The sequence below is a fragment of the Monodon monoceros genome, unplaced genomic scaffold (genome assembly GCF_005190385.1).
Source record: "Monodon monoceros isolate NGI ecotype Baffin Bay Population unplaced genomic scaffold, NGI_Narwhal_1 Super_Scaffold_21, whole genome shotgun sequence".
In the NCBI taxonomy this organism is placed as follows: Eukaryota; Metazoa; Chordata; class Mammalia; order Artiodactyla; family Monodontidae; genus Monodon; species Monodon monoceros.
The window spans coordinates 146,046,397-146,072,846 of record NW_021703778.1 but is presented as its reverse complement, the minus strand read 5'-3'; the positions used below and the strand labels follow the sequence as shown (position 1 = coordinate 146,072,846).

Sequence of the window (26,450 nt, the reverse complement as noted above, 5' to 3'; positions counted from 1 at the left end):
CCAGGTCTGGGACTGAGGGTGCGGAGTCAGGTGTTAGGACGAGTGATTGGCTAGGGGAAATTGTCCTTTCCACCAATGAGGAGGTGCGGCAGGATGGAGGGGAGAGGCCTGGCAGCAGTAGTGCTTGTGGACAGACTCAGACTGTAGAGGTGCGGGGGGCTGAGAAGAGGCAACCGAGAGCCATGGCGGCGGTGGCGGCGGCGGCGGCGGCGGCAATGCGGGCCCGGATCCTGCAGGCGAGTGAGGGTGGCGCCAAGGGGTCGCGAAACTAGAAATTCGGTCCTTTCCGTCCGCTCTCTGAGCCAGCCCCTTCATGGCTGACCCTCCTGTGCCCATCGGACCAGTGCGGCCCTGTCCCACACCTTACTCAGTATCCGCCTTCGTTGGATCCAGCCCTGGACTATATCACCCCTCTCCCTTTTATTCTTGAGACTCCCTCTTTCTGGCTCTGGTCCACTCTCCTCCTCCAGCCCTGCCCCGCCCCTGCCGTCACTCTCTTGCCCTCACCTCTATCGGTCTGCCCACCGTCTTTCCCTTTCACTTCTGCACCAGCCACCTCTCTGCCCCAGCCACCTCTCTGCCCCAAAAACTCCCCTTCTGGTCACCTTTCTTAGCATCCTGCCGGGAGCATCCAGATTGTTCCCTTCCCCCACCCTTCCCTTCACTGTCTACAGTCCGAGGTAAAGGCGGAGGTGGGAGGCACACGAGGGGCGAGGGTCAGTGAATGAACTTTGAATCTCCTTCTAGAAGTGTACACTAGGTTTTCCCTCAAAGCAGCCATTTGCTGAGCTATTTTCCCCAGCTATGGCTCTTTGTATTTTCCACAGGCTGTGGGCTGTGCCCTTGCTTGCCAAGACTTTGAGTTTAACTTTCTCTCAGCAAAGTTACAGTGTTTATGTTGGCCGTGAATAAGGACACATAGTTAATGCTACCAGTTTGTTCCAAGCATATGCAAAGGACTAAACATCTCTAAAGCACGTTATAGAAAATGGGAGCCAAGGAAGACAAGAAGTGTAAGTTCCAAGTTCCCACCCCCAAGTCAGCTCCTAGCCTGACTCAACTCTGCCCGTGGGGGTGGGGTGGGGGGATTAGGTCCTCTCTGAAGCCAGCCTAAGGATAGGAGATACAGAAGCTGCATGCCTGAGGCCTGTGATTTACAACTCTGTTCATAGCCTTTCCCCACCCCCACCCCCCCACCCCGCAACCCCCCGTTGTTCACAGCCTTACAAAGACTTAGATTATGAGGCAAGATTTACTACAGGCAACATTCTGGAACCTGCAAGAAGCAATTTTGCTTCTCTTACTCATTATATCCAGCCTGGGAACTTCTTCCTCTATATTGCTGGGCTGTTAGATAATATTAGTATTTACCAGGTTTCAGTGAGCTCTACTGCAGAGACCATGCATTTTTAAGATTCTTAGCAGAGTCGGCAAAGATTCCTGTTTAAATATGCTATTTAATGGAACAGTGTGGAGAATGGGTTGGAAGCGTTTGTCAAATGATCTGGCTTTCCTCATATTTCTTGATGTGATCCTAGTTCTGATTTTCTAGGTTTGTTTGTTTTTTTGTTTTTTGTTTTTGTAGTAGAGAAACAAAGTTTCCATCCTATACTTTCCATTACCAACTTCTCAAACTCTTCTACTGAAATTGACTTTTTTCCTTTACCTCCTCTGCCATCACAAGTCATTGAGAGCCTTAAGAAGCTATTTTGTCCTTTGCATCAAGGAAAAGAATCTCCCTTCCCAAGTACTTTATTTTAGAAATAGACACTATTTTCTGATTCATTTTAAGAAACTTCTGAGTTGACCTGGAAAGAACAGAGATAGTAATTCTAAGTCAACTAGGAGTTACTGTAACATGACACTTTGATAAAGAGTAGTCTAGATTCTGGCAGTCAAGATATTATCACTCCCATTTAAAGATAAGAAGACTGGTCTTGAAGTGACTCAATGACTTTCTTCAGTGATGCAGTGGAAAGAGCACAGGCTGCACAATCATACTTGGGTTCTATCCCAGCAACACCACTTCCTAGTTTTAAGAATATCTGTGAAGATTAGAATTAATATAATGAAGTAAGTTACCTGACACTAAAGGTCATCCAAAGTCTCCCAACTAGTAACTAATGCGGCTGAGAATTCAGGCATCTCTTTCTGTGTCAGGCACTGTCCCAAGCTTTGGGAAAGGAGAGATAAGTAAAATATTCACTGAAAACCCCCCTATTGTAATGCAATGATAAGTGCTAAACAGTAAGAGTGCACACAGTACTGTAGGAACCTAGGGAAAGAGCCCCAAATTCCACCTGTGCAATTCAGGAAAAGCTTCCAAAAGGGGTTGATCTGGGTTTAAGTACTGCAAGAGTAGGAGGCCTTTAGGTAGAGGGGAAGAGAGTTCCTGGTAAAGGAAATAGCAAGTATGAAATAAACATCTAGAGAACAAGGAGTTTGGTGTGACTGGACATAGGATAGTTTTTTCAGCAACAGTAGTAATGAGTGTGTCTTGGAAAATGAAGAAAAGAAAGGAGATCTAACCTTTCAAAACTATATGATAATGTTTTATTATACCAGATGCAGTGCCTTTTATACCCTCTTGACAGCAGGGAGACTGTGTGCCAATGACAAAATAAAACTAAGTGGCCTAGGGCTTCAATGGTGGCGCAGTGGTTAAGAATCCACCTGTCGGGCTTCCCTGGTGGCGCAGTGGTTGAGAGTCTGCCTGCTGATGCAGGGGACGCGGGTTCGTGCCCCGGTCCGGGAGGATCCCACATGCCGTGAGCCATGGCCACTGGGCCTGTGCGTCCGGAGCCTGTGCTCTGCGACGGGAGAGGCCACAGCAGTGAGAGGCCCGCGTACCGCAAAAAAAAAAAAAGAATCTGCCTGTCAATGCAGGGGACACGGGTTCGATCCCTGGTCCGGGAAGATCCCACATGCTGCAGAGCAACTAAGCTGGTGCACCACAACTACTGAGCCAGCGCTCTAGAGCCCGTGCTCCACAACAAGGGAAGGCACTGCAATGAGAAGCCCATGCACCCGCAACGAAGAGTAACCCCCGCTCGCTGCAACTAGAGAAAGCCCGCATGCAGCAACAAAGACCCAACACAGCCAATAAATAAATATTTTTTTAAAAAAGAAAACAAAAAAAAACTAAGTGACCTAGAATGCTCCAGTTGGCTTATCCGTGCATTTTCTGCCCTGTAAGAGAATTTACATGAAACAAAATTAATATCCAACAATTGCTTGATGTGTGCTCATTCTTTCATTCTGCAGAATATTACTGAGTGCTTACTCTAGTCCAGGAATGGTGCTAGGGGCTTAGCACACAACCATCTAGTGATCTAAGGGAGAGAGACTTAATAATTAAATAAGCTACTATTCCCTAGTGCGATATGAGAAATAGAGGAATTCGGGTGTTTTATGAACTTCATAATCAGGTACTTAGCCTAGACCAGAGATTGAGACTTAAAAACTTCCAACTCTGCTACTGCCCCTCTCACTCACAGGAGTTAATCTTGTTTTTTCTACTTCAGAGGAAACAAAAACCATTAGATGAGAATGTCCTCAACTTCCTGCTAGCAAGCCTACAGAACTGACCTGTACCTGTACCTGTACCCAAAGCGATAGGGAGCTAAGGAATAGACGTGAGCCAAGCAAATGGGATGAAACAATTCCAGGCAAGAGGGAGCAGCATGTGCAAGGGCAATGAGAGCACAAAACATGTTCTGAACAGCTGGAGCATAGAGAGAGCAAGGAGGAAAGCAACAAGCTAGGAAACTAGAGAAGTAAAGATACTATGTAGAGTCTTCTAAGCAACATCAAGGTGAGTCTTTATCCCAAGGACAATGGAAAGCCATTGGTAGGTTTTAAACAAAGGAGTGATCTAACCAGGTTTGTGTTTTAGAAAGACCCTCTGGCTATGGAGTGGAAACTAGATTCAGAAGGTTTAAGAATGGAGGCTGGGAGACCTGTTAGGAAACCATTGTTGAAGTCCAGGTGAGAGACAATGATGGTATAGACTTCAGTGAGGGTAGGAGGGGTGGAGAGAAGGGGGTGCATTTCAAAGACTTCTGGGAGGACAGATTGCCAGGACTTGTTTGATTCACTGAGGAGAGAGAGGGAGGAGTTGGGGTGACATTCAAGTTTCTGGCTGGGCAGCTAGGTGGATAGTAGCCCCATTTACTGAAAGGTGGGCTATAGGAAACAGAGCCGGTTGGTGGAAGGAAGATGAGGTCAGCTTTTTCAACATGTACCTAAATAACATCCAAGTAGAGATGTGGTGAAGACAGTTATGTAGGTATTACCTGAAGAGGAAGATTCTGGTGAGGAATTACAGTTTTGGGCATCACCAGGATCTAGATAATTAAGCCACTGGAGTTGATGAAATCACCCAAGGAGAGTTCAGGAACTCCTTGTTCAGGAACTCAACCATTAGAGGCCAGATATAGGAGACTGAACCAGCATAGAAGGCATAGAAAAAGTGGCCCAAGAAATAGAAAAGATACCAGGGCATCACAGAATACAAGTGGAGAGGGGATTCAGACAGAGGGCATGATTAAATAACTCTCCACCTCTGCTGAGAGGTCAAGTACAAGAAGGACTTGGAAGAGTCCATGGTATGGAGGAAGTCACTCGTGTTCAATCATAAAGCTTGGAGATGATTGAAGAGTTAGTGGGAGATGGGGAGGTAATTGGTATAGAGAACTCTGGCTATTGGATGGAGAGAGGTTTAAGGTACAGGAAGGAAAGGATCATTGATGGAGGTGTCCGAGGCAGGAGGAACAGTTCAGAGCATAGGTGCAGAGATTAGCCTTAGATTACAGGACAGACACCTCTTCAGTCAGTCCACCTCCGTGCACCTCTGTCTCCCAGTCACTCTGTCCCTGTGAACCTTGGTAGCTACCTTCTCCACTATAAGAGGAAGAAAGGAAAAAATGATGGGTATTGGTCAGTTTTGTAGGCTTACTGGTAAGAAGTTGAGGAAGTTCCCATCTGATGGTTTCTGTTTCCGCTGAAGTAGAAAAAATAAGATCAGCTCTTTTTTTTTAATTAAAAAAATTTTAATTGAAATATAGTTGATTTATAATGTTGTACCAATCTCTGCTGTACAGCAAAGTGACTCAGTAATACACATATAGACATTCTTTTTTTAATATTCTTTTCCATTATGGTTTATCACAGGATATTGAATATAGTGCCCTGTGCTATACAGTAGGACCTTGTTGTTTATCCATCCTATATGTAATAGTTTACATCTGCAAGATCAGCTCTTAAGAGTGAGAAAGAAAGGAACAGAGTTGAAAATTTTAAGAGAATTGTTAAGTTTTGAAATAGCAAGGAGTGTGAGCAAATAAGTATTTATAGTAATAACAACATGTAATGAGCACCAACTACTTGCTAGCTATTTTTCATACCTGGACAAGCTTGATCTCAGTAACTCTGTAAAGTAGGTAAACAAGATTCAGTGCCTGCCCTCGTGGAATTTATAGTCTTTGGGGTAACAAACAAGTAACTAGGTCATTACAACACAGACAGATAACCTCTTAAGGGAAATATTGGCTGCTATGGAGTACAAAAAAGGACAGCTAACCAAGTCTGGGGTGGGGGACAGTCAGGCAATATAAGCTGCCCAGTGGACCTTTCTTTCGTTCAGTAGATATTTACTGAACACCTACTGTGTAGCAGGTACTGTGTTGGTATTCGGAACGTGACTATAAGTAAGACATGGTGGTCTCCAGGAGAGTGTTGATGGTTTGAAATAGCTTTTGTGGGGACTGGGAGAGGAAGCAGACCAGGCATTTGGAAGGACTGTCTGCTGGCCCAAAGGACCAGCACCCTTTCCTCTAGACAGTGCTGCAGGCACACAAACAAATTCTTGTACTTTATGCAGCCCTAAACTCTTTGGTAAACATGATTTCTCTTCAGACAAGGTAATAGATTATTAGATTGCAGCTTCCTTTTACAACCCAGTCTTGACTATTTTAGTTTGCTCACTTTGATTAGACTTCAGTATTTCTTATATCAACTTGCATAGCATATATACAAACTATTTTCTTTTAGAGAGTGACTTTATTGTAACTGATCCCCCCGACCCCTGCCATTTCCTGATTAAATCCTATTACCTGTATAACACATTCTTTTCCTATTAGGTACATGTGGCTTTTTTTTTTTTTTTTAATTTATTTTTGGCTGTGTTGGATCCTCGTTGCTGTGCGCCAGCTTTCTCTAGTTGTGGCGAACGGGGTCTACTTTTTGTTGCGGTGCGCGGGCTTCTCATTGCAATGTCTTCTCTTGTTGCGGAGCGCGGGCTCTCGGCGCGCAGGCTTCAGTAGTTGCGGCACGTGCGCTCAGTAGTTGTGGCTTGCGAGCTCTAGAGCACAGGCTCAGTAGTTGTGGCACACGGGCTTAGTTACTTCACAGCATGTAGGATCTTCCCAGACCAGGGCTCGAACCTATGTCCCCTGCATTGATAGGCAGATTCTTAACCACTGCGCCACCAGGGAAGCCCACATGTGGCATTTTAAAAAACAGCTTTATTGAAATAAAATTGACCCAAAATAAACTGTACATATTTTAAAGTGTATAATTTTTTTTATTTGTTTATTTTTGGCTGTGTTGGGTCTTCGTTGTTGTGCATGGGCTTTCTCTAGTTGCAGCAAGCGGGGGCTACACTTTATTGCGGTGTGTGGGCTTGTCATTGGAGTGGCTTCTCTTGTTGCGGAGCACGGGCTCTAGGCGTGCAGGCTTCAGTAGTTGTGGCATTCAGGCTCAGTAGTTGTGGCTCGTGGGCTCTAGGGTGCAGGCTCAGTAGTTGTGGTGCACGGGCTTAGTTGCTCCACAGCATGTGGGGTCTTCCCGGGGTAGGGATTGAACTCATGTCCTCTGCATTGGCAGGCGGATTCTTAACCACCGCGCCACCAGGGAAGCCCTAAAGTGTATAATTTGATGTTTTAATATTTGTATACACCTGTGAAGACGTCACAATCAAGATAGTGAACACATTGCCCCAAAACGTTTCTCTCTTACCCCCTTCCTCTTTTCCTCCTCCGTCATCTCTAGGTAACCACTCATCTGCTTTCTGACATTACCTTTTACATTTTCTAGTTTTATATAAATGGAATCATACCGTATATACTCTTTTTAAGTCTTAACTTCTTTCACTCAGTATAATTACTATAGTTATCCATGTTGCATATGTCAATAGTCGACTCCTTTTTATTGCTGAGTAGTATTCCAACATGGATATACCATACTAGTTTCCCTATTCACCCATCCAATTGTGGACATTTGTGTTGTTCCCAAATTTTAGGCTGTTACCAATAAATTTACCATGAACATTCATGTTTTAAGTATTTGTGTGGGCATATTATACATACATTTGACACTTGGTTATATACTATCTTATATTCAACACCTATTGTGTTAGAGAGCATCCTAAGTGTTATCTTATTTTTAGATTTATGGTGACTACATGTACCAGGCCAAAAATTAGAAAAATATGGTCTAATGACAAAAAAAATATTTTTTTAACCAGGACTGTCCTGGAAATTGAGCACATGATCATTGTGGTGTATTGTTCTCTCATGGTTTGCTGTGTCTCATAGTCTCACAACTTTTCTCTTTACAAAGCCTGTATGACCCTTGAGAGCAAACGCCAAGTCCTTTTTCATATACCCACAGTAACTAGTATAATGTTAAGCATATAGTAGCCATTCACTAAATTTTTAATAATTTTCTGCTCTCATTTATCAAAATAACCATTCTTTTACCCCCCAGGTTTCTTCCAAGGTGAACTCCACTTGGCACCCAGCATCCTCCTTCTCTTCATCTTCAGTGGTGAGTTTATTTGGTAATAAAGGCTGACTTCTGAGAAGGAATCCAGTATAATTTGGGGGTATTCCCATTTATCTTCTTTACATAATTATGATCAGAGTTTATCTGAAATTTTGTATCTTGGTTTTCTTATCTCATATTGTGTCTACTGTGTTGTAAGCATTTACAATATTGCACGGTGGTCTTTATGATTATGATTTTTAATGGCTATATAATATTCTATCAAGTAGATATAGCCTGAATTAACTAATAATTTTTCCAGATAACATTTAGACTTATTCTATTTTTCAGTATTATAAAACAAACATTTATTTATGTAGTTTTCTTCTTTCCCTTCTGAATTAGGATTACTGTGTCAAAAGATACATTTTCTTGGCTTCTAGAGGTTTTCTTGAGCCTGCCAGAAAGGTTGTCTTCTTTACAACCTTTAGAGTTGTTTTTACAGACCTACTGTCTATCAGCCATTTGCAGTAACGAAACCTGATATATAAGGACTGGTGCTCAAAATCCTGTTTATATAGAAGCATGCACATACTGTAACATAGTAATCTTTCACCTTTTTTGGCCCACAGACCACTTTGAAAATTTAATGAAAACAAGCTACTTCTCAGAAAAACTACACAGATAGAAATGTCTTTTAAAATCTTTTGATCCTAAAGGTAATGCATGCTCATGGTAATGTGACAGAAAGTCACCTGGGCCAAGACGTCCTAATAGCTAATCTTTGTTAACACAGAGTCTACTGCTTTTTTAGTATAAGCTTCTCAGTGGCATATATTTACTCGTGAAGTTCCACTGTGTGATTGGCAGGGAATTTCCCATTTACAGAGAGATCACAGTATTGAGAGGCTCTGCCCCATATTAATAAGCACTATAGACAAGTATATTGTATCTCTCTTTCCTAGTGCTAACATTTCTAGAGGGCAGGAAATTCAGTTATCAACCCCAATTCCTTTTCTCTTTGTGAAAGAGAGAAGTAAAGCAACTAACTAATACAAAGTTTTGTGGTGTTTTTTGTTTTTTTTCCCCAGCCATCTGTAAAGCTTTTCATTGATGGGAAATTTATTGAATCCAAAAGTGACAAATGGATGGACATCCACAACCCCGTAAGCAAAGCTGCTTTGGGACTTAAATTTAACTAGCCTAGAATTCTGGGAACATGGTGGGAAAATAGGGACCAGGTTGTCTATTGTGAAGCACATGGCGCTGCCCCTGCGACTATATGAAAAATGAAGAAGGTGGGGCAGGGACAAAGGATGATGTGCTGCTTTTTAAAAAAAAAAAAAAAAAAGATTTATTTATTATTTGTTTATTTATTTTATTTATTTTTGGCTGCATCGGGTCTTAGTTGCAGCACACGGGATCTTCATTGAGGCATGTGGGATCCTTGTTGCAGCGTGCGGGCTTCTCTCTAGTTATGGCTCACAGGCTCCAGGGCACGTGGGCTCTGTTAATGTGGTGTGCGGGTTCCAGAGCACATGGGCTCTGTAGTTTGTGGTGCGCAGGCTCTCTAGTTGAGGGGCGCGAGCTCAGTAGTTGCGGCACGCGGGCCTAGTTGCCCCGCCGCACGTGGGATCTTAGTTCCCTGACCAGGGATCGAACCTGTGCCCCCTGCATTGTAAGGCAGTTTTTTTTTTTTAATTTATTTAATTTATTTAGTTTTGGCTGCGTTGAGTCTTTGTTGCTGCATGCGGCCTTTCTCTAGTTGAGGCAAGCGGGGGCTACTCTTTGTTGCTGTGCGTGGGCTTCTCATTGCAGTGGTTTCTCTTGTCACGGAGCACAGGCTCTAGGCGCGCAGGCTTCGGTAGTTGTGGCACGTGGGCTCAGTAGTTGTGGCTCACAGGCTCTAGAGTGCAGGCTCAGTGGTTGTGGTGCATGGGCTTCGTTGCTCTGCAGCATGTGGGATCTTCCCAGACCAGGGATCGAGCCTGTCCCCTCTGCAATGGCAGGCAGATTCTTAACCACTGCACCACCAGGCAAGCCCTAAGGCAGATTCTTTACCACTGGACCACCAGAGAAGTCCCTGATGTGCTGCTTTCTCCATCAGGCCACCAATGAGGTCATTGGTCGGGTCCCTCAAGCCACCAAGGCTGAAATGGATGCAGCAGTTTCTTCCTGCAAACGTGCTTTTCCCGCATGGGCAGACACTTCAATATTAAGCCGTCAGCAGGTCCTGCTCCGCTATCAACAACTCATTAAAGAAAACTTGGTAAGAAATCTGAATGGTATAATTTTCCAAACTGTTGCCTAGGGGATACTTGTCACTTTCCTAGAGGCACTTTTAGCTGCTCTCCCTAACTGTACAATACAGAGAGACATAGATCATGGCTCTCTCCCTCGTAGTACTTCTCCCTGACTTTTATTCTTTTTTGGCTGCCTGAGAACTAACAGGAGGCACATCCTTGCGTTGGTTTCTATATGTGTGTTTTCTCTCTAGAAAGAAATTGCCAGGTTAATCACGCTGGAACAAGGGAAGACCCTAGCGGATGCCGAAGGAGATGTATTTCGAGGCCTTCGTAAGCAGGGATTCCTCATGGGGAGTTCAGGGACATTGGGAAGAAGCAAAGGAAAATGAGAGGCAAAGACCCCAGATGGGGGATTGCTTCTTCCTTTATGTAGATTTTGCTATCCCATGATATCTTTTTTAATACTTATGGGAAATGACAGTACTCAGGTATCTGTGGGATTGGTTTACTTCATTCATTATTTTACTCAAGTGATCTTCCAAATGGTATATGTATTGCACTTTCTTTTTCCCATTCAGATAATCTCACTTTACGCAACCCCTTCACATGGCAAGTCAGTGTTTCTTCCCTCTGTCGTTGGTCTTGCCACTCAGGGCTGACTAGAGCATGACAAAACTAAATAGTGCACAGTGTGGAGAGTTGGTGGCCCGACTGCTCCTTCTCTATTCCAGAGGTGGTTGAGCATGCCTGCAGTGTGACATCCCTCATGCTGGGAGAGACCATGCCATCCATCACCAAAGACATGGACCTTTATTCCTACCGTCTGCCTCTGGGGGTGTGTGCAGGCATTGCTCCATTCAATTTTCCTGCCATGATCCCCCTTTGGATGTTTCCCATGGCCATGGTATGTGGAAATACCTTCCTAATGAAACCATCAGAGCGAGTCCCTGGAGCAACTATACTTCTTGCCAAGTTGCTTCAGGACTCTGGTGCCCCTGACGGAACACTGAATGTCATCCATGGACAACATGAAGGTAACTGCCCCTCTCTACATGGCACTTAATCTGGATACCAAAAAATCAAGGTGTTGAGTCAGTGATGGGGTGTTTTAGGATGAAGAACCTAGGGATGAAGGGATTTACTAGTAGTAACCTCCATGTTTGAAGATAATGTTTGTTGATTGTTTTGCCACCTCTGTGCTAAGGTAACTAACTGGGGAGTAGCGGTGCTTCTTGCTCTACAGAATACATTAGGACAAAGAAATATGGTTAGGGCAAGATACAGATGAGATTAAAGAGAAGTTTCATTTCAATATTGAGAGAATTTATAAGGTTATTTAAGTCAGACTTTATAGATCTCAGAGGTACTGAAGTCCTGATTCATATAATAATAGCTAACACTTGAAAAGTGCTTCTGTGTTTCAAGCACTGTTCCTAATGCCTTCTATATATTTGTTCCTAATGCCTTCTATATATTATCTCATTTAGTCTTTACAACAGCCCTTTGAGGTAGGTACTATTATTTTCCCATTTTACAGATAAGAAAATTGAGGTATAATGAAATTAAGTGATTTGCCCAAAGTCACGTTGCTAGAAACTGTCAAAGTCGGGATGTGTATACTTAAGAAGGCTGACCCTGGTTTTTACTTTTAAACACTATGCTCTATTGCCTCTCGCATGAGGGCACAGTAGTATCTGAGAGTCCCAGTATAAGTGACAGTTGAGGAAATATCACATTCGTAAAGGACAAAAGGAAGAGTTGAGTATTGAAAGGCTATTATTTTGGAGGAAAATAGGAGTTGTAGCCTTCAGAGTTAGATTAAAAGTAGAAATTCTGGACTAGCAAGTGGGAAAAATAATGAAAGAGAAGAGGTTAAATAAGATTTGTAGTTTAAAGAATTTAAGAGAGGGACTTCCCTGGCAGTCCAGTGGTTAAGACTTCTCGCTTCCACTGCAGGGGACGCAGGTTAGATCCCTGGTCGGGGAATTAAAATCCCACTAGCGGTGGAGCGTGGCCAAAAAAAAAAAAAAGAATTTAAGAGAACAAGGACAGAACTCCAAAATGGGAATCCAGGGTAGAAAAACAAAAGTATGAAAACTTCTCATTCATAACAGTGAGAAAGGGAGAAATTTGCTTTGCTGAGAATCCCACAGCCCTTTTTTCCTTTGTGGTAATCATTTATTTTCTTCTTAAAGCTGTAAACTTTATTTGTGATCATCCTGATATCAAAGCAATCAGCTTTGTGGGATCCAACCAGGCAGGAGAGTACATCTTTGAGAGAGGGTCAAGACATGGCAAGAGAGTTCAAGCCAATATGGTAACTTCTTATTCCTTTTTCCCCCAAATTCTGTTATATGTATTAAAATTACCTAGAAAAAGCCCCTCAGCAGAGGGGCCACTCATCCCACTCTAATGCCAGTGTTTCTTTATTCACAATTCATCCTGGTTGTCTTCCCTTTAACCACGAACAGTGTGATGAGCTTTATTCTCTGTCACTTTAATTACCTTTTATCTTAACCAGGTAATCTTTGTGATAAAGTCACATTTCTCCTTAAGAATGATATTCAAATTCTTTGGGCTTCAGCAGTAACTGCCAAGTTCTGCTTCTGGCCCTGTTTCTTCCTTCATACCATTCTTCCAGCTAGACCCCATCCTTCCTGCCTTTAAGGCGTATCCTAACTACTAATGTCAAAGATATGATCTTCCCTAAGAGCCCAGACTATTTAAGGCTCTGGAAAGAGCCAGATATCCCTGTATGATATATGAGTGTGGTTTACTTGGCTGCATAGTTTTGCTGTTCCTTAGTGACTAGCTCCTCGCCAAATACTTGGCAATTCTTTGATACTAAATATAATGTCCAGTTGCTACTTTCTTACCCTTCCACTAATGTTGCAAAAAGGGTAGCCACCTATGTACAGGCTTGGAGACTGTTCATGATATGCCCATTTGTTTCTTTTCATGGCTGGATGTGTTTTGGCCAATTTGATTTATGCCCCTCCCAGTTCACTACATATTTCTTGAATGTATTCTGTGTCTAACATTATACTATGTGTAATGGGATACAGTTAAGTAGCAGACAAGGTATCTATTTATGTACTCAACTATAGCTGTACATGGAAACATGTGGAAATGACCATATGTCAGTCCCACATAGACGTTTATGAGGCTGTGTATCTAGAAGCAAGCCAATTGGGGGAATTTCTTTCTGGAAATTGTGTATCAGGAGGCCTACCTCCTATTTTGCCTTTCACCTGGCTACTGGCAGCTCTATGTTTACATTGCTCTTCATATAACTGGAACCTCTGACAAACAACAGATTCTTTCCTAGCTAACTTAGGAAAGAGAAGGGAGTTCTCCTTGGCTCCTGGATGCAGTGTTTAGCCTGTCAATTTGACCAAACGTGATTGAGGCAGTGTTTTGTTTTTGTGGGGGGGCGTTTGATAATGGTTTTGATCTAAATAAACACCTATCAGCTTTTCAGCTGAGGAAGTGAAGCAAAATTAACCTGGAGACTTACTCAGTGTTACCAGTACTTCAGCAATATCAAAATGATAAGTCTATTTTCAAAGCAACACAGGATAAATTCTTGAGTCCTTTCCTTAAATTCTCATCTGAAATCTCAGGTTCTTTCATTTCTTAGCCAAATTGTATTTTGCCAAGGAAGATTCATGTACTTTCTGTATTTCCTTAGGGAGCCAAAAACCATGGGGTAGTCATGCCAGATGCCAATAAGGAAAATACTCTGAACCAGCTCGTTGGGGCAGCATTTGGAGCCGCTGGTCAGCGCTGCATGGCTCTTTCAACAGCGATCCTTGTGGGAGAAGCTAAGAAGTGGCTGCCAGAGCTGGTAGAGCGTGCCAAAAAGCTGAGAGTCAATGCAGGTAACCAGTTATCTGCCCGGCTTCTTTAGACTTTGCATCTGTGGCACTAAGCTCTTGATTTTCGCATTGGCCTTGTCCAGTGGGAGCAATCATGTTTATTCTTACCATTGTCTCTCTTTGTACTGTACTACTTGTCATTTGGATTCATCTTTATTTAGCACTCATAATTTATGTTAATGAAGACCTGAAATACTTCTGTGTTATTCTACAGGAGACCAGCCTGGAGCTGATCTTGGCCCTCTGATCACCCCCCAGGCAAAAGAGCGAGTCTGCAATCTGATTGATAGTGGAACAGAGGAAGGAGCTTCCATCCTTCTTGATGGGCGAGATATTAAAGTCAAAGGTTATGAAAATGGGAACTTTGTTGGGCCAACCATCATCTCAAATGTCAAGGTGAACAACTCTGGATTATTTATTTTGCAAATATATAATTTTGCGAAATTAGCTAAAGGCACCTCATTCATCTAATTTATAAATGAAGACATTTAATGACTAGAGACCTCATCTCTTGCCAGAATTACTCAGTTATTTTATCTCAGGTCTGAATGAGTCTCCCCTCCTGACTTCCAACCTCTTTCCACTATACCAGTGGTTGGATAATTTTACATTAAGAGCTAAAGAGTAAATATTTCTGGCTTTGCAGGGACAAATAGTCTCTGTCACAACTACTCGACTCAGCCATTAACATGGTGTGGTTGTATTCCAATAAAACTTTATTTATGGACAATGGAATTTGAATTTCATATAGTTTTAGGTGTCATGATTGATTTTTTTCAACCATTTAAAAACTGTAGAAACCATTCTTTGCTTGTGGGCTGTACAGAAACTGGCAGCAAGCCACTCCAGCTCACAGGCCATTATTTTGCCAGTTCCTATCTTACATTATACCTCTTACTTGTTTAATGTTAAATTCTTCTTCCCTCTCCTTCTTACTGCCTAGCTTATAGCTATTGCAGTGTCTCCATCAATATATCAGCCCCCAATAGTTATTGAATACCTACATCTTCACCAGAAAGTGACAAAAGAAAAAGAATTGGTGTCAATTTTTATTTATCAAAACTGAAAGTTGCTCAGCTAGAATGACAATGACTCCTCAATGACTATATTGAGGAGTTTTTTGAAATTCACATATCCCCACTAATCCTATTATAATCCTGAATAGTCAAGAGCTGAATCTAAGTGTAGTAGAAATTATGAGATTTCTTGCCACAGAGTCATTGAGGAAAAATCCACTTATCAGCAACAAACACAGCTGACCAGCTGCAGTGGTAAAAGATGTTTTCAATGTTTAATGTGACCTGATACCAAAATAAAAATGTACAGACTCATTTGGGAGGCAAAGGAACAAATGAGAATAGATTGTTTATGTTACAGAAAACTTAGCACAGGATTTCTTTAAATAGAAAAATTCTCCTGTGGTGTTTTTAATATATATTTGATTTATTAAAAAAATGAATTTTCAAGTAGTTTTCAGTAAGATAACAATTGGATAAACAAGTAATACATGCATAAAACAGGAAGCTAGTGATGGGTCATGAGACCTAAAAATACAGTGCTTAAAGAAAAGGAGTGTAGTTATATAGTTACAGCAATAGGAATTTCAAGTTATTTATGATTGGTGGCTTGGAAGATGGAATACAGCAAGAAAGGACTTTTTTTAATAGGTGATTTAAAATGAAAAGAGATTATTACTGACATAAAAGCTGTTCATTAAGCAAGTGGGTAATAAAGTACCAAATAAGCAACAAATACTGACTTCTTTTCTGCTACATCACTCCTGGCAGCCAAATATGACCTGTTACAAAGAGGAGATTTTTGGCCCAGTTCTTGTAGTTCTGGAAACAGACACTTTGGATGAAGCCATCAAGATTGTAAATGACAACCCATATGGAAATGGAACTGCCATCTTCACCACCAATGGAGCCACTGCTCGGAAATATTCCCACCTGGTAGATGTCGGACAGGTTTGTGAACAGAATTCTTAGGATATTCTTGTAGCCATTTACTGTTTCCTATGTAAGGGGAGAAGGTAAACAGCGATCAGTCACTGCCCCTCTGATCTCCCTCAGGAATAAAAGCTCATGGGATGCAGGATCGGGTGGAAGGTGGGTAGTTAAAATTGGTCTCTCTGATGCCAAGCATTTGGGCTTCTAAATGGAAAGTTCCTTTGTTTTTCTTAGTATTTGACGTGGATTTGTTCTGCTTTAGGTCGGGGTGAATGTGCCCATTCCAGTGCCTTTGCCAATGTTCTCATTCACTGGCTCTCGAGCTTCCTTCAGGGGAGACACCAATTTCTATGGCAAACAGGTGACTTTAAGTTTAAAAAAAATATTTTTCCTCTAAGAAACTTTCTTGAACATATTCAGGAACAAGTCAGTAGTTCCCTAGAAAAGATATAAAAGTTAACAAAATTTTGCCAATTCCTGAATAACTCAAGGCAACACAGTTTTTAGGAAAGAGCATGAGTAAATCCAAGCCTTTGTATATGTCCTCTCCTCTGCTTGTGACCCTCTCTTCCTGTATCCCCCCTTTCTCCCCCCTTTTCATCTGACTGTTAACCCCCAGTTTAAAGTGTGGACTCCTCCAGAAAATCACCTCTGACCACCACCATCCCCTTCAGTGTTGGGTTGGGTATGTCCTCATGTGCTCCCACTGCACACATTGCTCCCGTAATAGTTACTCATTTACTAAAAATTTTATTGAGCACCTTCTGTATATTAAACACTATTCTATAATAAAAATTATATAAATGCAGCACCGAACAAAAAATAAATAAATAGAGCAGATCTGGAACCAAATTACCACTATTATCACATCCTTCAACTGGTGCATATATCCTAAAGCAAGAACAGGCATGGCATGTTCAAACAGCAGAAATGGGCTGGAGCACAGTGAGTGAATAAGGAAGATAGTGGTAAGAGATGAGGTTAGAGAGGTAGGCAGAGGCAAGTCATGTAGTAGGACTACTTAAGCCATGTTAAGAAGCTCTCGTCACACTGTAATTATTATTTATTTATCTGCAGAACGTGGCACAGAGCAAGTAGCCAAATACGTGTTGGACAAATGGGCTAGTGAAAGTTCTTTGTAGTCCCACAGAAATACAACCATCTTGGGACCCTCAGTAAAAAATTACTTATTTTCTATACAGGTCTCCCTTTTATAGGTTAATAATAAATTAACAGTGGGATTACACAGCAGGCTATGACCGTGTAGCCAGCTGGTTAAGAAACACTGTTTGGAGGTGGATTATCCAGTTTGTGCATTAGTCACCGCTTTTGTAAAATTGACTAGTTTGATACTATTAAAAATTTATTTCAAGGGAAGCAGAGTAAAACTCTTGCTTAAAATAGTTTGTCAGTTTTGGAGTTTTTTTCCTGCTATGTCTTTGTTTAATTACTGTAAGTTACTCTGGTGAGTGAGGCTTCTTAAAGACTGACCTTATATACAGTTTGAAGTCTTAAATCCTTAGGTACTTAAATTGCTATTTTGCACTATGGAAAGAAGACATAAAAGTATCATTCTTACATAATAAAATGTAAACTTCAGTTGTATCTTATATTGAAAGTATGTAATAATCTCTAAAGTTGTTTTCACTATATTAACATTGCCCAGATTTTTTCTAATAATTCTAGAAGAGTATTTTAATCAAGCTGGTGTGTTTTTTTCTAACAGTATCCTTCTAGCTTGCTAGTAATTTTATGTGTTAGATCTGCAGTCTATTCTCTTTTACTCAAGCCTATTCTTATAAAATAAATACAAGTTTAACAGTTTACCTTGTTCAATTTTTCCATTTAGATGTGCCAGGTAATATGCTAAATGTTTTACATAAATTATCTCATGAGCAATATATTTAATTTTGGTTGCACCTATTCCTCCAGTAGGAACGTGAATAGCATTTCATAGCATCTCCTTCAAAAGTGATTAAAAGAGGAATCATGAAACCCCCGGGCATATATGATAACTCTCTCTTTCTCTCTTTCTTTATTTCTTTCTTTGTTCTCTTTAGGGCATCCAGTTCTACACTCAGCTAAAAACTGTCACTTCACAGTGGAAAGAAGAAGATGCTTCTCTTTCCTCACCTGCTGTAGTCATGCCTACCATGGGCCGTTAGAAATGAGTTTGTTCTGGACTCAGTCCATCCTGAGTAATTGCCCTTTATTCTTGACCAACTCCAACTGCCAACTTTGCTCAGATCAGATCCCTGGGATTGGAATACTATGTAACTAAAATCTTTCATAGGACCATTATCCCCTGTTAAGTAGTTAATAGGGAGACTCCTAGTGTAATTCTGAAACCAGATTTTCACTTGCTCTTCATAATTTTATTTTTGAGGTCACTGTTCTAACTGTGAAATGCTTCTCTGGAATAAGAGCTTAGACCTGATTTCTAAAAATTTTCCCCTTTTCTGATGACTTGAAGGAAGGGAACATTAGTGTGTGTAAAGACGATCTTCCAAGGAAGAGGATCTCTTGTATGGGGAAATAGGTCAAAAATAATTCACCCTTTGGTTGATCGTCAAACACAGCCCCACATAAATGCCAGTGGGTGAGGCCTCTCTGCGAAGCTTTGCTGAGCCTCTCATTTATCCCACACCACACAAGATATAATCCATCTCTACTTATCCCACAGATGTGACAACTGCTTCTGTCTTTTCTGCTGAATGCCACTTTGTCCTAGTGACTCATGACCACTAATTCTATCATTGTCACTGTTCCTGCTCCTTAAAACCACTTCCCAAGGATACCTCAGTATGCATTGGATAAATCAACTTTTTGTGGTGTGTGCCAAGCGTTAAATTTCAGGGTTTGCTTTAGCAATCAATTAATGCTTCAGTCATTAATTCAGATGCCAACAGGATTTTTTTAGAAAACTATTTCAAAAGTTATATCAGGCCCAGAAAACAAGGGGTATTCCAAACCATGAAAGTGAGCAAGTCTCTTTTTTTTTTTTTTTTTTTTTTGATGCTTAACAGGATCTCATGTTTATTGAGAAGTGATTAATGGTAAGGAGAAAGGCAGTGCCCTTTCCTCATTGGCTGAATGAGAAACTGAAGAAACATTCACTACATGTTTTACAATATTTTTCTCTTCCAAAATGCATTTCTGTAAACAAGTTTTAACCACTGTTCTTAGCTTTGAAATCAAATTAATGCTGAACTTAATCAGTATAATGTATAAGAACAGAACATTTCTTAGGACTCCTAGTACTTTACTTTGAGTAACAAAGGGTCCGAGAAAATGAACCACCCTTAAAGATACAACCTTGGGTGACACTGTTAAATTCTCCAAGACAAAAATTCTTCCTAAAAATGTTCTTCCCGTTTGGAAGGGAAAAACCAAATTCCTACTTCCTGGGGTGGAGGCTCAAAACCTTCAGACTCAAGTGTTCTCCAAGTATGTGCAAGACTGTTCCCTAAAGTAAGTCTAACCTGATATTACTTGTCAAAATTTTTATATTGTTCTTTCCTCTTGCCTGCATTTCTCATTTGTGATACTTTTTTTTTTTTTGCGGTACGCGGGCCCCTCACTGTTGTGGCCTCTCCCGTTGCGGAACACAGGCTCCGGACGCGCAGGCTCAGCGGCCATGGCTCATGGCGCATGGCGCAGCCGCTACGCGGCATGTGGGATCTTCCTGGACCGGCACGAACCCGTGTCCCCTGCATTTGGCAGGCGGACTCTCAACCACTGCGCCACCAGGGAAGCCCTGTGATACTTTTTAATGAAAGAACCCTAATGTAAAGTAATTAACTGGGGCCTAAGAAATTTAAAAGCTTTCCATGTGTGAAGTAGTCAAAGAAATGCTTTGACAGATTCTTCTGCTACCATTAATTCAACTGTCTTTATGCTTTTTGTTTCTTTGCTATAGCTCAATTTTAAGTCAGAACAGAAATTTATGTGCTAAACAGAATAGATTCTGTCTTTTTGCTCTAGCATGCCAGTTGAATCCTGTCTTTCTGATATGGTCTTCACCCATTGACCTAGGAGAAGGCTTCTCATTTCTGATAGACTGGTCTCTGGTCCTCAGCCAGATGACATAGGTCATTTATTTTTCTGCTTCCTCATTAGTTACGTAGATAATGCTAACCTATTCCATGGGGGTTATTTAATGAATTAAGGATGGTAAAAACCTTGAAAATGTTTGTGCACTCTGTGGATTTTAGGCTTGTTACTACCACCTGTTGGATAGAACGTCAAAATCTTTAATCACTTAAGGTGATTGAACTTTAATAAAATATATTTATGACCCTCCTGGCGCTTTTTTTTTTTTTTTGGATTTGCCTGCCTAAAGGTGAGGCAATAGAAATTTATAATTTCATAATAGAATGCCTCTTGTTTTATCTCTTATCACAGCTGACAACTGGTAGTAATATTTAATCCAGTCCAACAACTACAGCCTGGGTTGAATAAAAGGTCATATTGTCTAAATTCCAAGTGGAATTAAATATAATCACAGAGACTCCTAAGTTTTCCTTACATTTAAGGAAAATTACTTTTTAAGAAATGCTAACTAATCAGAATTGTGCTGCTCTAATTGGAATCAACTCATTTGGCTAGGTACTTGCTACTCAGAAGAGTTTCTAATTTCTTAGATGGAAAAAAATCTGTACAGTTGTGTTCATGCTAGTAGCTGCTAAAAAATTCAGTATTTTCTTTTTGCTCTGATGTGGCCTCACTGGAAATTTCTCACATTTTACATTGTACTAATTGATTATGTACAACAAATTACAAGTAAAAAACTCTTAAAAAGAAAACCTGGCTTTTTTTGTGTTTTTTTTTTTTTATGGTACCGTACTTCCTTATAATGCCTTTGTCCGCTAGCTTATAGTGACCCAGACTTCCCACCTCTGTCCAAAGCCAACAGTTACATGGTCACTATGTTTATTCTTACATAAAGGATAGTACATATTTTAACTGGGCTATATATTTCAAAAGGCAATTTATAGGTTTTCCACACTAAAAGAGGCACAAATATGCACTTGCATTAAATATATGCCTTCCCTAGTGTGGATATTGTTTATTAAAATGTCTACAATCTCACACTAATGTTATTACTCATTTCACTGATCCCTGAGAGCTCCCGACTGGTAGAGAAAAGAACTGTGACTTAGAGGAAGCTGCATGAGGAAGGAGAACAATTATGTATATTGTTTGGTTAGATTACAGACTCCTTACTATGTCAGACTCTTGTGATCCTTTCTGAATATTGGGTATCACCAGTTCACCAGTAGAGTCTAAGATTGGCACTTGCTGGGTGATGAAGGTTTGATCTTGAAGCTTACTTTCATCCCTACAATAATGACAAAGTAAGACTTGTCAACAACCACACACACGGAACTTGGTTCAGAACAATATACTTGTTATGTTATTCTCACTCAATTCTAGTATGTATAAGATGTCTACAACCACCATTGTGATGAGGCTCATGTTCATTGCTTTGTCAAGAGAGCTTACCCAAACTCCTTTGTTGTTTCATCATCAGGACCAATATAGTCTGGAACTGGAGGTCTAGAACTCTGGCTGTATTTCCTGTAGTGGGTATAAGTTAACAATGAGGCAGTGTCTCCACATGTCCTGTATTTCAACTACACTTTAAAACTGCTAAAGGAAAAATAATAATAATAAATAAATAAATATAGGACTTCCCTGGTGGCAGAGTGGATAAGAATCCACCTGCCAATGCAGGGGACACGGGTTCGATCCCCGGTCTGGGAAGATCCCACATGCCGCGGAGCAGCGAAGCCCATGGCCACAACTACTGAGCCTGCGCTCTAGAGCCCGCGTGCCACAGCTACTGAGCCCACGTGCTGCAACTACTGAAGCCCGTGCACCACAACAAAGAGTAGCCCCCGCTCGCTACAGCTAGAGAAAGCCAGCATGCAGCAACAAAGACCCAACGCAGCCAAAAATAAATAAGTAAATAGAAATTTAAAACATAAATAAATAAATATAAAACTGCTAAAGGGAAATGCTTCAGTTGGATGGGCTTCTTATTTTCAAAAATGAGCTTTCATACACACATAGAGGCAGTATAATATTAGGCAAGTTAATTTAAACTTACATTCTCTTAAAGTTGAGACATGTTGAACTTAAGAAATGGAAATATTTATGAATATAATCATGATGATACTCATAAAATAGCTATTAAGGGCTTCCCTGGTGGCACAGTGGTTAAGAATCAGCCTGCCAACGCAGGGGACACGGGTTCGAGCCCTGGTCCAGGAAGATCCTACGTGCCGCAGAGCAACTAAGCCCGTGTGCCACAGCTACTGAGCCCACGTGCCACAACTACTGAAGCCCTCGCGCCTAGAGCCTGTGCTCCACAACAAGAGAAGCCACCACAATGAGGGGCCTGCACACTGCAACGAAGAGTAGCCTCTGCTCACCACAACTAGAGAAAGCCCACGCGCAGCAACGAAGACCCAATGCAGGCAAAAAATTAATAATAATAATAATAAACAGCTATTAATGGTGATGGGCAAGGTTGAACCAGAGTACTGACCAAAAGCAAGGCCAAAAAATTCCCTTCCCACAAAAAGAATCTCAAAACACAGGAAAGTTACCAATTTCGATAGACCCAGTATGAAAATTTTTTCTTTGGAAATTCTAGTTTAAGAACAGAAAAATAGGTCCTCTTGCCCTTTGAGATGACTCACATTCTGTCTATTGAGTGTGTATCACCCTGAATAAATCTGCTTTCAATCTAAAAAAGAAACAAAACCAGGAAATCAACATCATTCATTCAATATTCTAATTTGAAAGTGAGATTAACAGAGTTACAAAAAGTATAGTAGGTTGATTTGCCAGCAGATAAAGACATACCCCACTCCTAAAACTTGTCCTCAATTAGGTGCATATGAAAGCAGCATAACCCCATTCAAAATCTGGCTATATTAAATAGTCCAAAAATAATGCATGAAAAAAATGTACCTTAGATACTTCTAGTGCCTGAGATATAGCCAGAGTGATTGTTGATGCACTAAAGAGTGCAGTTTATTGGTTATACTCCTTTGAGTTAGTTCAGTCACAAAGAAAACTATTGTATTGTTGGATTCACAATCATATACAACCAACTGTGAACTCTTACCAACTTCCTAATTACTCCACTTGCCTTGGAAGACCTTGTATCATCTAATTCCTCCCCCGCTGGTTTGAGCTTTCTCATTTCATCATCCTATTCCTATCTTATCTTTTTTTCATCCGACAGGCTTAGGCATCATCCCATTGTGGCCAGTTCAAGTTCACTGATTTGGTGTGAAAGATTTCACCCAAATTCCTTTGTTTATCCAAGTGTTGAAAACAACACAGTGTGGAACTTGAGGCCTGGTACTCTGGCTGTATTTCCTGGGGTACAGAAATATCAACTCACAATGAGACAGACATTCAGTGCCTACAGTCTGGATTCTAACCCTACCTCTTAAATTAAAGTCTTTGAAAGTCTACCAGAGATGCAAAAGCCATTTCAAAGCCTCCATCTTCCATTCAGCTTATAATTCTTTAAACTCTTCTCTTTTGGTTGTACTCTTTATTCTCCTGTTTATTTTTTATCTTTTTTTTTTTTTTTTTTTTTTTTTTTTTGCGGTACGCGGGCCTCTCACTGTTGTGGCCTCTCCTGTTGCGGAGCACAGGGTCCAGACGCGCAGGCTCAGCAGCCATGGCTCACGGGCCCAGCTGCTCCACGGCATGTGGGATCTTCCCGGACCGGGGCACGAACCCGTGTCCCCTGTATCGGCAGGCGGACTCTCAACCACTGTGCCACCAGGGAAGCCCTCTCCTGTTTATTTTAATTGTGGTTATTCCTAAAGGTTCTAGTCTCAGCCCCTTTATTCCTGTATCTTCATCCACTTTCCTAAACTCAACTACCAATTTTCACTAAACATGCTGAAATCTCCCTTCCTAAACTCTCATGTGTACTCCAATCACTCTTTGCAAATGCCTTAAGTGGTTTTAACTCCAATATGTTGCCACATCTCCAGTTCAGCACTGAAAATACTGCTTGTATTTCTTCTGCCTAGAATGTTTTTTCCACCCCATTTTGTTCCTACTTACCTTTAGAGATCAGCTCAAGCTTCTGCTTCCTCAGAGACTTTCCTGATCTCCTCAATTAGGTCAGATTCCCCTAATCTAGGCTCTCTTACCACTGTATACCACTCCTTTGAACCTATGTCATAGTTGTATTTTTTATTTGTGTGATGATTTGAACAATGTTTTTCTTCTATGTAGACCAAAAACTCCCTGAAATCAAGCATGATGTCTTTATTTGCTCAACACTATATCTTCAGTAAATAGTTGGCACTCAGTATGTATATGTTAAATGAATTAACGGATGGATTAAATAAAATTTAAACATTTCCCTCACGCTGGCTTTCCAGATTTTTCATTTGCCTTTCATACCACCATTCCTTCATTTCTTAAGCTAAAAGTCTTAAACATTTACTCCTTTTCTTTATTCCTTTTGTCCTTTATCACCAAGTCCTGTTTCTCCTTCCTTACTTTCTCTGTTTCTCCCCTTTATTCCGACTGCCCTCACTCTCGCCTAAACCCCTCACTGCTGCGTGCCCAGAGCAGTGCAGCAGCTTCTGTTGATCCCAACTCTATCTCTGTCCTCCAATCCGTCATACATGTCACTGTGTTACGTTAAGGTCAGCTCAGAGAACAATGACCTGTGAACCCTTCCAGTGAGAGTATGAGTCTGGCTTCTTGCTCTTTGTATTCCTTTAAGGCAGAGAAGAAAACTATGTTACAGTACTCTAGAATCTACAAAAGTTCAGGATCTTCTGCATGGTTTTTAAGGCTCATCATAACTCAATCTATAGGTTAAACCTTATTTCTAATTAGTAATTACTCTCTAGCATCACCAAATTTCCTCAAGACAGGCAGTTTCTCCTCAATGTTGCCTAAATACCCTACACCCATTCCTAACTCTGGGCTTTTTCTTAGGCTGTCTACCCCTTGCCTGATGTGCCCTCCCTGCTCTACCACTATCCTACAAGGCACCCCACAGAGTCACCCTCTTTCAATCTTCCCTGACTACTCTAGCCCACTGACATATTGTCTGAATTCCATCTTTACTTTATTGTGCCACCTAATTTTTTTCCTTGTTATGCTTGGTTTTGTTTGGGCAACCAAATTGTAAGCTCTTTGAGATCAAAGGCAATGTCCCTTGATTCTTTTGAATCCCCACAATACAATGGTGCCAAGCATTTAACAAGCAAACAATAAGTGGTTGATTTATTTTAGCCACTTTATAGTTACTATAAAGTGACTATAACCAGGGTTATAGTCACTGATAAAACATAATGAAGAGAGTGAAACTAATCATTAAAAATAATTATTTGGAGTACCTGTGGATTTCTGTTTTCCTTTCCAGGTCTTTTTCTTGGTATTAGAGATCCCCTTGATTAATAATCAGCTTTAAAATAATTTACTTATCTTTGCAGACCAATAAAATCTTAACAATTGTTATGCTTCTCTTTAGTTACCACTCATTCAGCTGAACAATGTTATACCTTCTCAGGAAGCATTACCTTAAACACTAAGATTGATCGATTTTCTTTCCCCTTTAACTCTAATACCTCTTTCATTTTTGTGCTCACTTACACATCTCCCATTCTTTATCTCTGGGAGTTGCAGTAGCTAAGCAGTATGACCCTTTTATATTGATATTTTCTGGTCCTTTCCCATTCCCTTAATTCTAAGTAAGAATATGTTCACTTTTCCTATATGGCCTCTAGGTTTGATAGCAAATTGGTATTTCACTACTGAAATAGGGAGTTACCTAGGAACAAAGCCATTCATTTTTGCAAAGAGCAACCTCAAGACTTTCTCTTTCTGCTCCCAGGTCAAATCTCCAATGTCCATATTTCCTTGAATATCTGTCCTAAAGAATTTCAAAGAAAAAAATGAAAAATAAATGGTCAAAGTAAGCATCTCTTTTTAAAAAATATAAAATATGTAAACATGAGAAAATTTCTAAATCATAACTGAATATTATGAGGTTTCCAAATGGAATGACTACAAAGCAAACCATGTCCATTACAAAATCATAAATTTGAAAAGCACATTAACATGGTAGCCAATTTGAAGTGTTATGTTGTCATTAAACTGAAAGTAAGAAAAACTATAACAACATGAAAAAAAATCTGTGCTCAAACATTAAGCAAATAAGCAAAAAAGAAAGTTGTAATGCAATATTATGTATCCAGATAACACAAAGACAAAAGGTACAAGAAAAAAACAGTTGTTCGGTGAAATTATTGATAAATTCCTTTTTAGTAAGTCTTTAGTATTAGATATTTTGCTATGAAAATAGAGTGATAAGAGGTAAATATATAAAAGAACATGTAACTTATCTAGTCTATTTCTTACCTCCAAATAATTTCATCAAACAACTGTTTTTCTCTTGTACGTTTTGTCTTTGTATGTATCATTATCTACTAAAGAGGCAGCTAAGCCTTCCAGGAAGGTATTTATCTATACCATAACTTCTCCAAAGGATTCGTAGTCTACTTGGCTATTTACAAAAGTTGGCTGACATGTAGATAGAGTATTGATGTATAATG

The 26,450-nt window shown here is 40.6% G+C and overlaps 2 protein-coding genes across 3 annotated transcripts in view; one reads left to right on the top strand and one right to left on the bottom strand.

Annotated features, from left to right (window-relative positions):
• The first annotated feature begins 78 nt into the window (after positions 1-78).
• ALDH6A1 (aldehyde dehydrogenase 6 family member A1) lies at positions 79-18,908 on the top strand. Its single transcript, XM_029238450.1, has 12 exons — positions 79-236; positions 7,768-7,827; positions 8,856-8,930; positions 9,872-10,033; positions 10,262-10,340; positions 10,742-11,044; positions 12,206-12,327; positions 13,702-13,891; positions 14,103-14,284; positions 15,676-15,855; positions 16,100-16,198; positions 17,898-18,908. Exons 1-12 carry the CDS (start codon positions 183-185, stop codon positions 18,000-18,002), a joined length of 1,611 nt encoding a protein of 536 aa, XP_029094283.1. The 5' UTR covers positions 79-182; the 3' UTR covers positions 18,003-18,908.
• The window catches only part of BBOF1 (basal body orientation factor 1), a 38,811-nt gene continuing 28,455 nt past the window's right edge, over positions 16,095-26,450 (bottom strand). Inside the window, exons 9-12 of one of the 2 annotated variants that reach the window (XM_029238447.1) lie at positions 25,667-25,768; positions 21,343-21,417; positions 21,064-21,178; positions 16,095-16,275 (exon numbers count right to left, since the gene is read on the bottom strand). In XM_029238447.1, the coding sequence (XP_029094280.1) occupies positions 16,231-16,275; positions 21,064-21,178; positions 21,343-21,417; positions 25,667-25,768 (337 nt within the window). In that variant the 3' untranslated portion in view covers positions 16,095-16,230. Of the gene's footprint in view, positions 16,276-21,063; positions 21,179-21,342; positions 21,418-22,544; positions 22,592-25,666; positions 25,769-26,450 lie in introns of those variants that run through there. The other variant, XM_029238449.1, reaches the window with a different exon arrangement.

Bases quoted from the DNA above. Each gene is read 5' to 3' on its own strand.
- ALDH6A1 (XM_029238450.1), top strand. From the start codon at position 183: ATGGCGGCGGTGGCGGCGGCGGCGGCGGCGGCAATGCGGGCCCGGATC. The intron at 10,341-10,741 runs GTAAGCAGGGAT...TCTCTATTCCAG, and splicing joins AGATGTATTTCGAGGCCTTC to AGGTGGTTGAGCATGCCTGC. The intron at 11,045-12,205 runs GTAACTGCCCCT...TTCTTCTTAAAG, and splicing joins CATCCATGGACAACATGAAG to CTGTAAACTTTATTTGTGAT.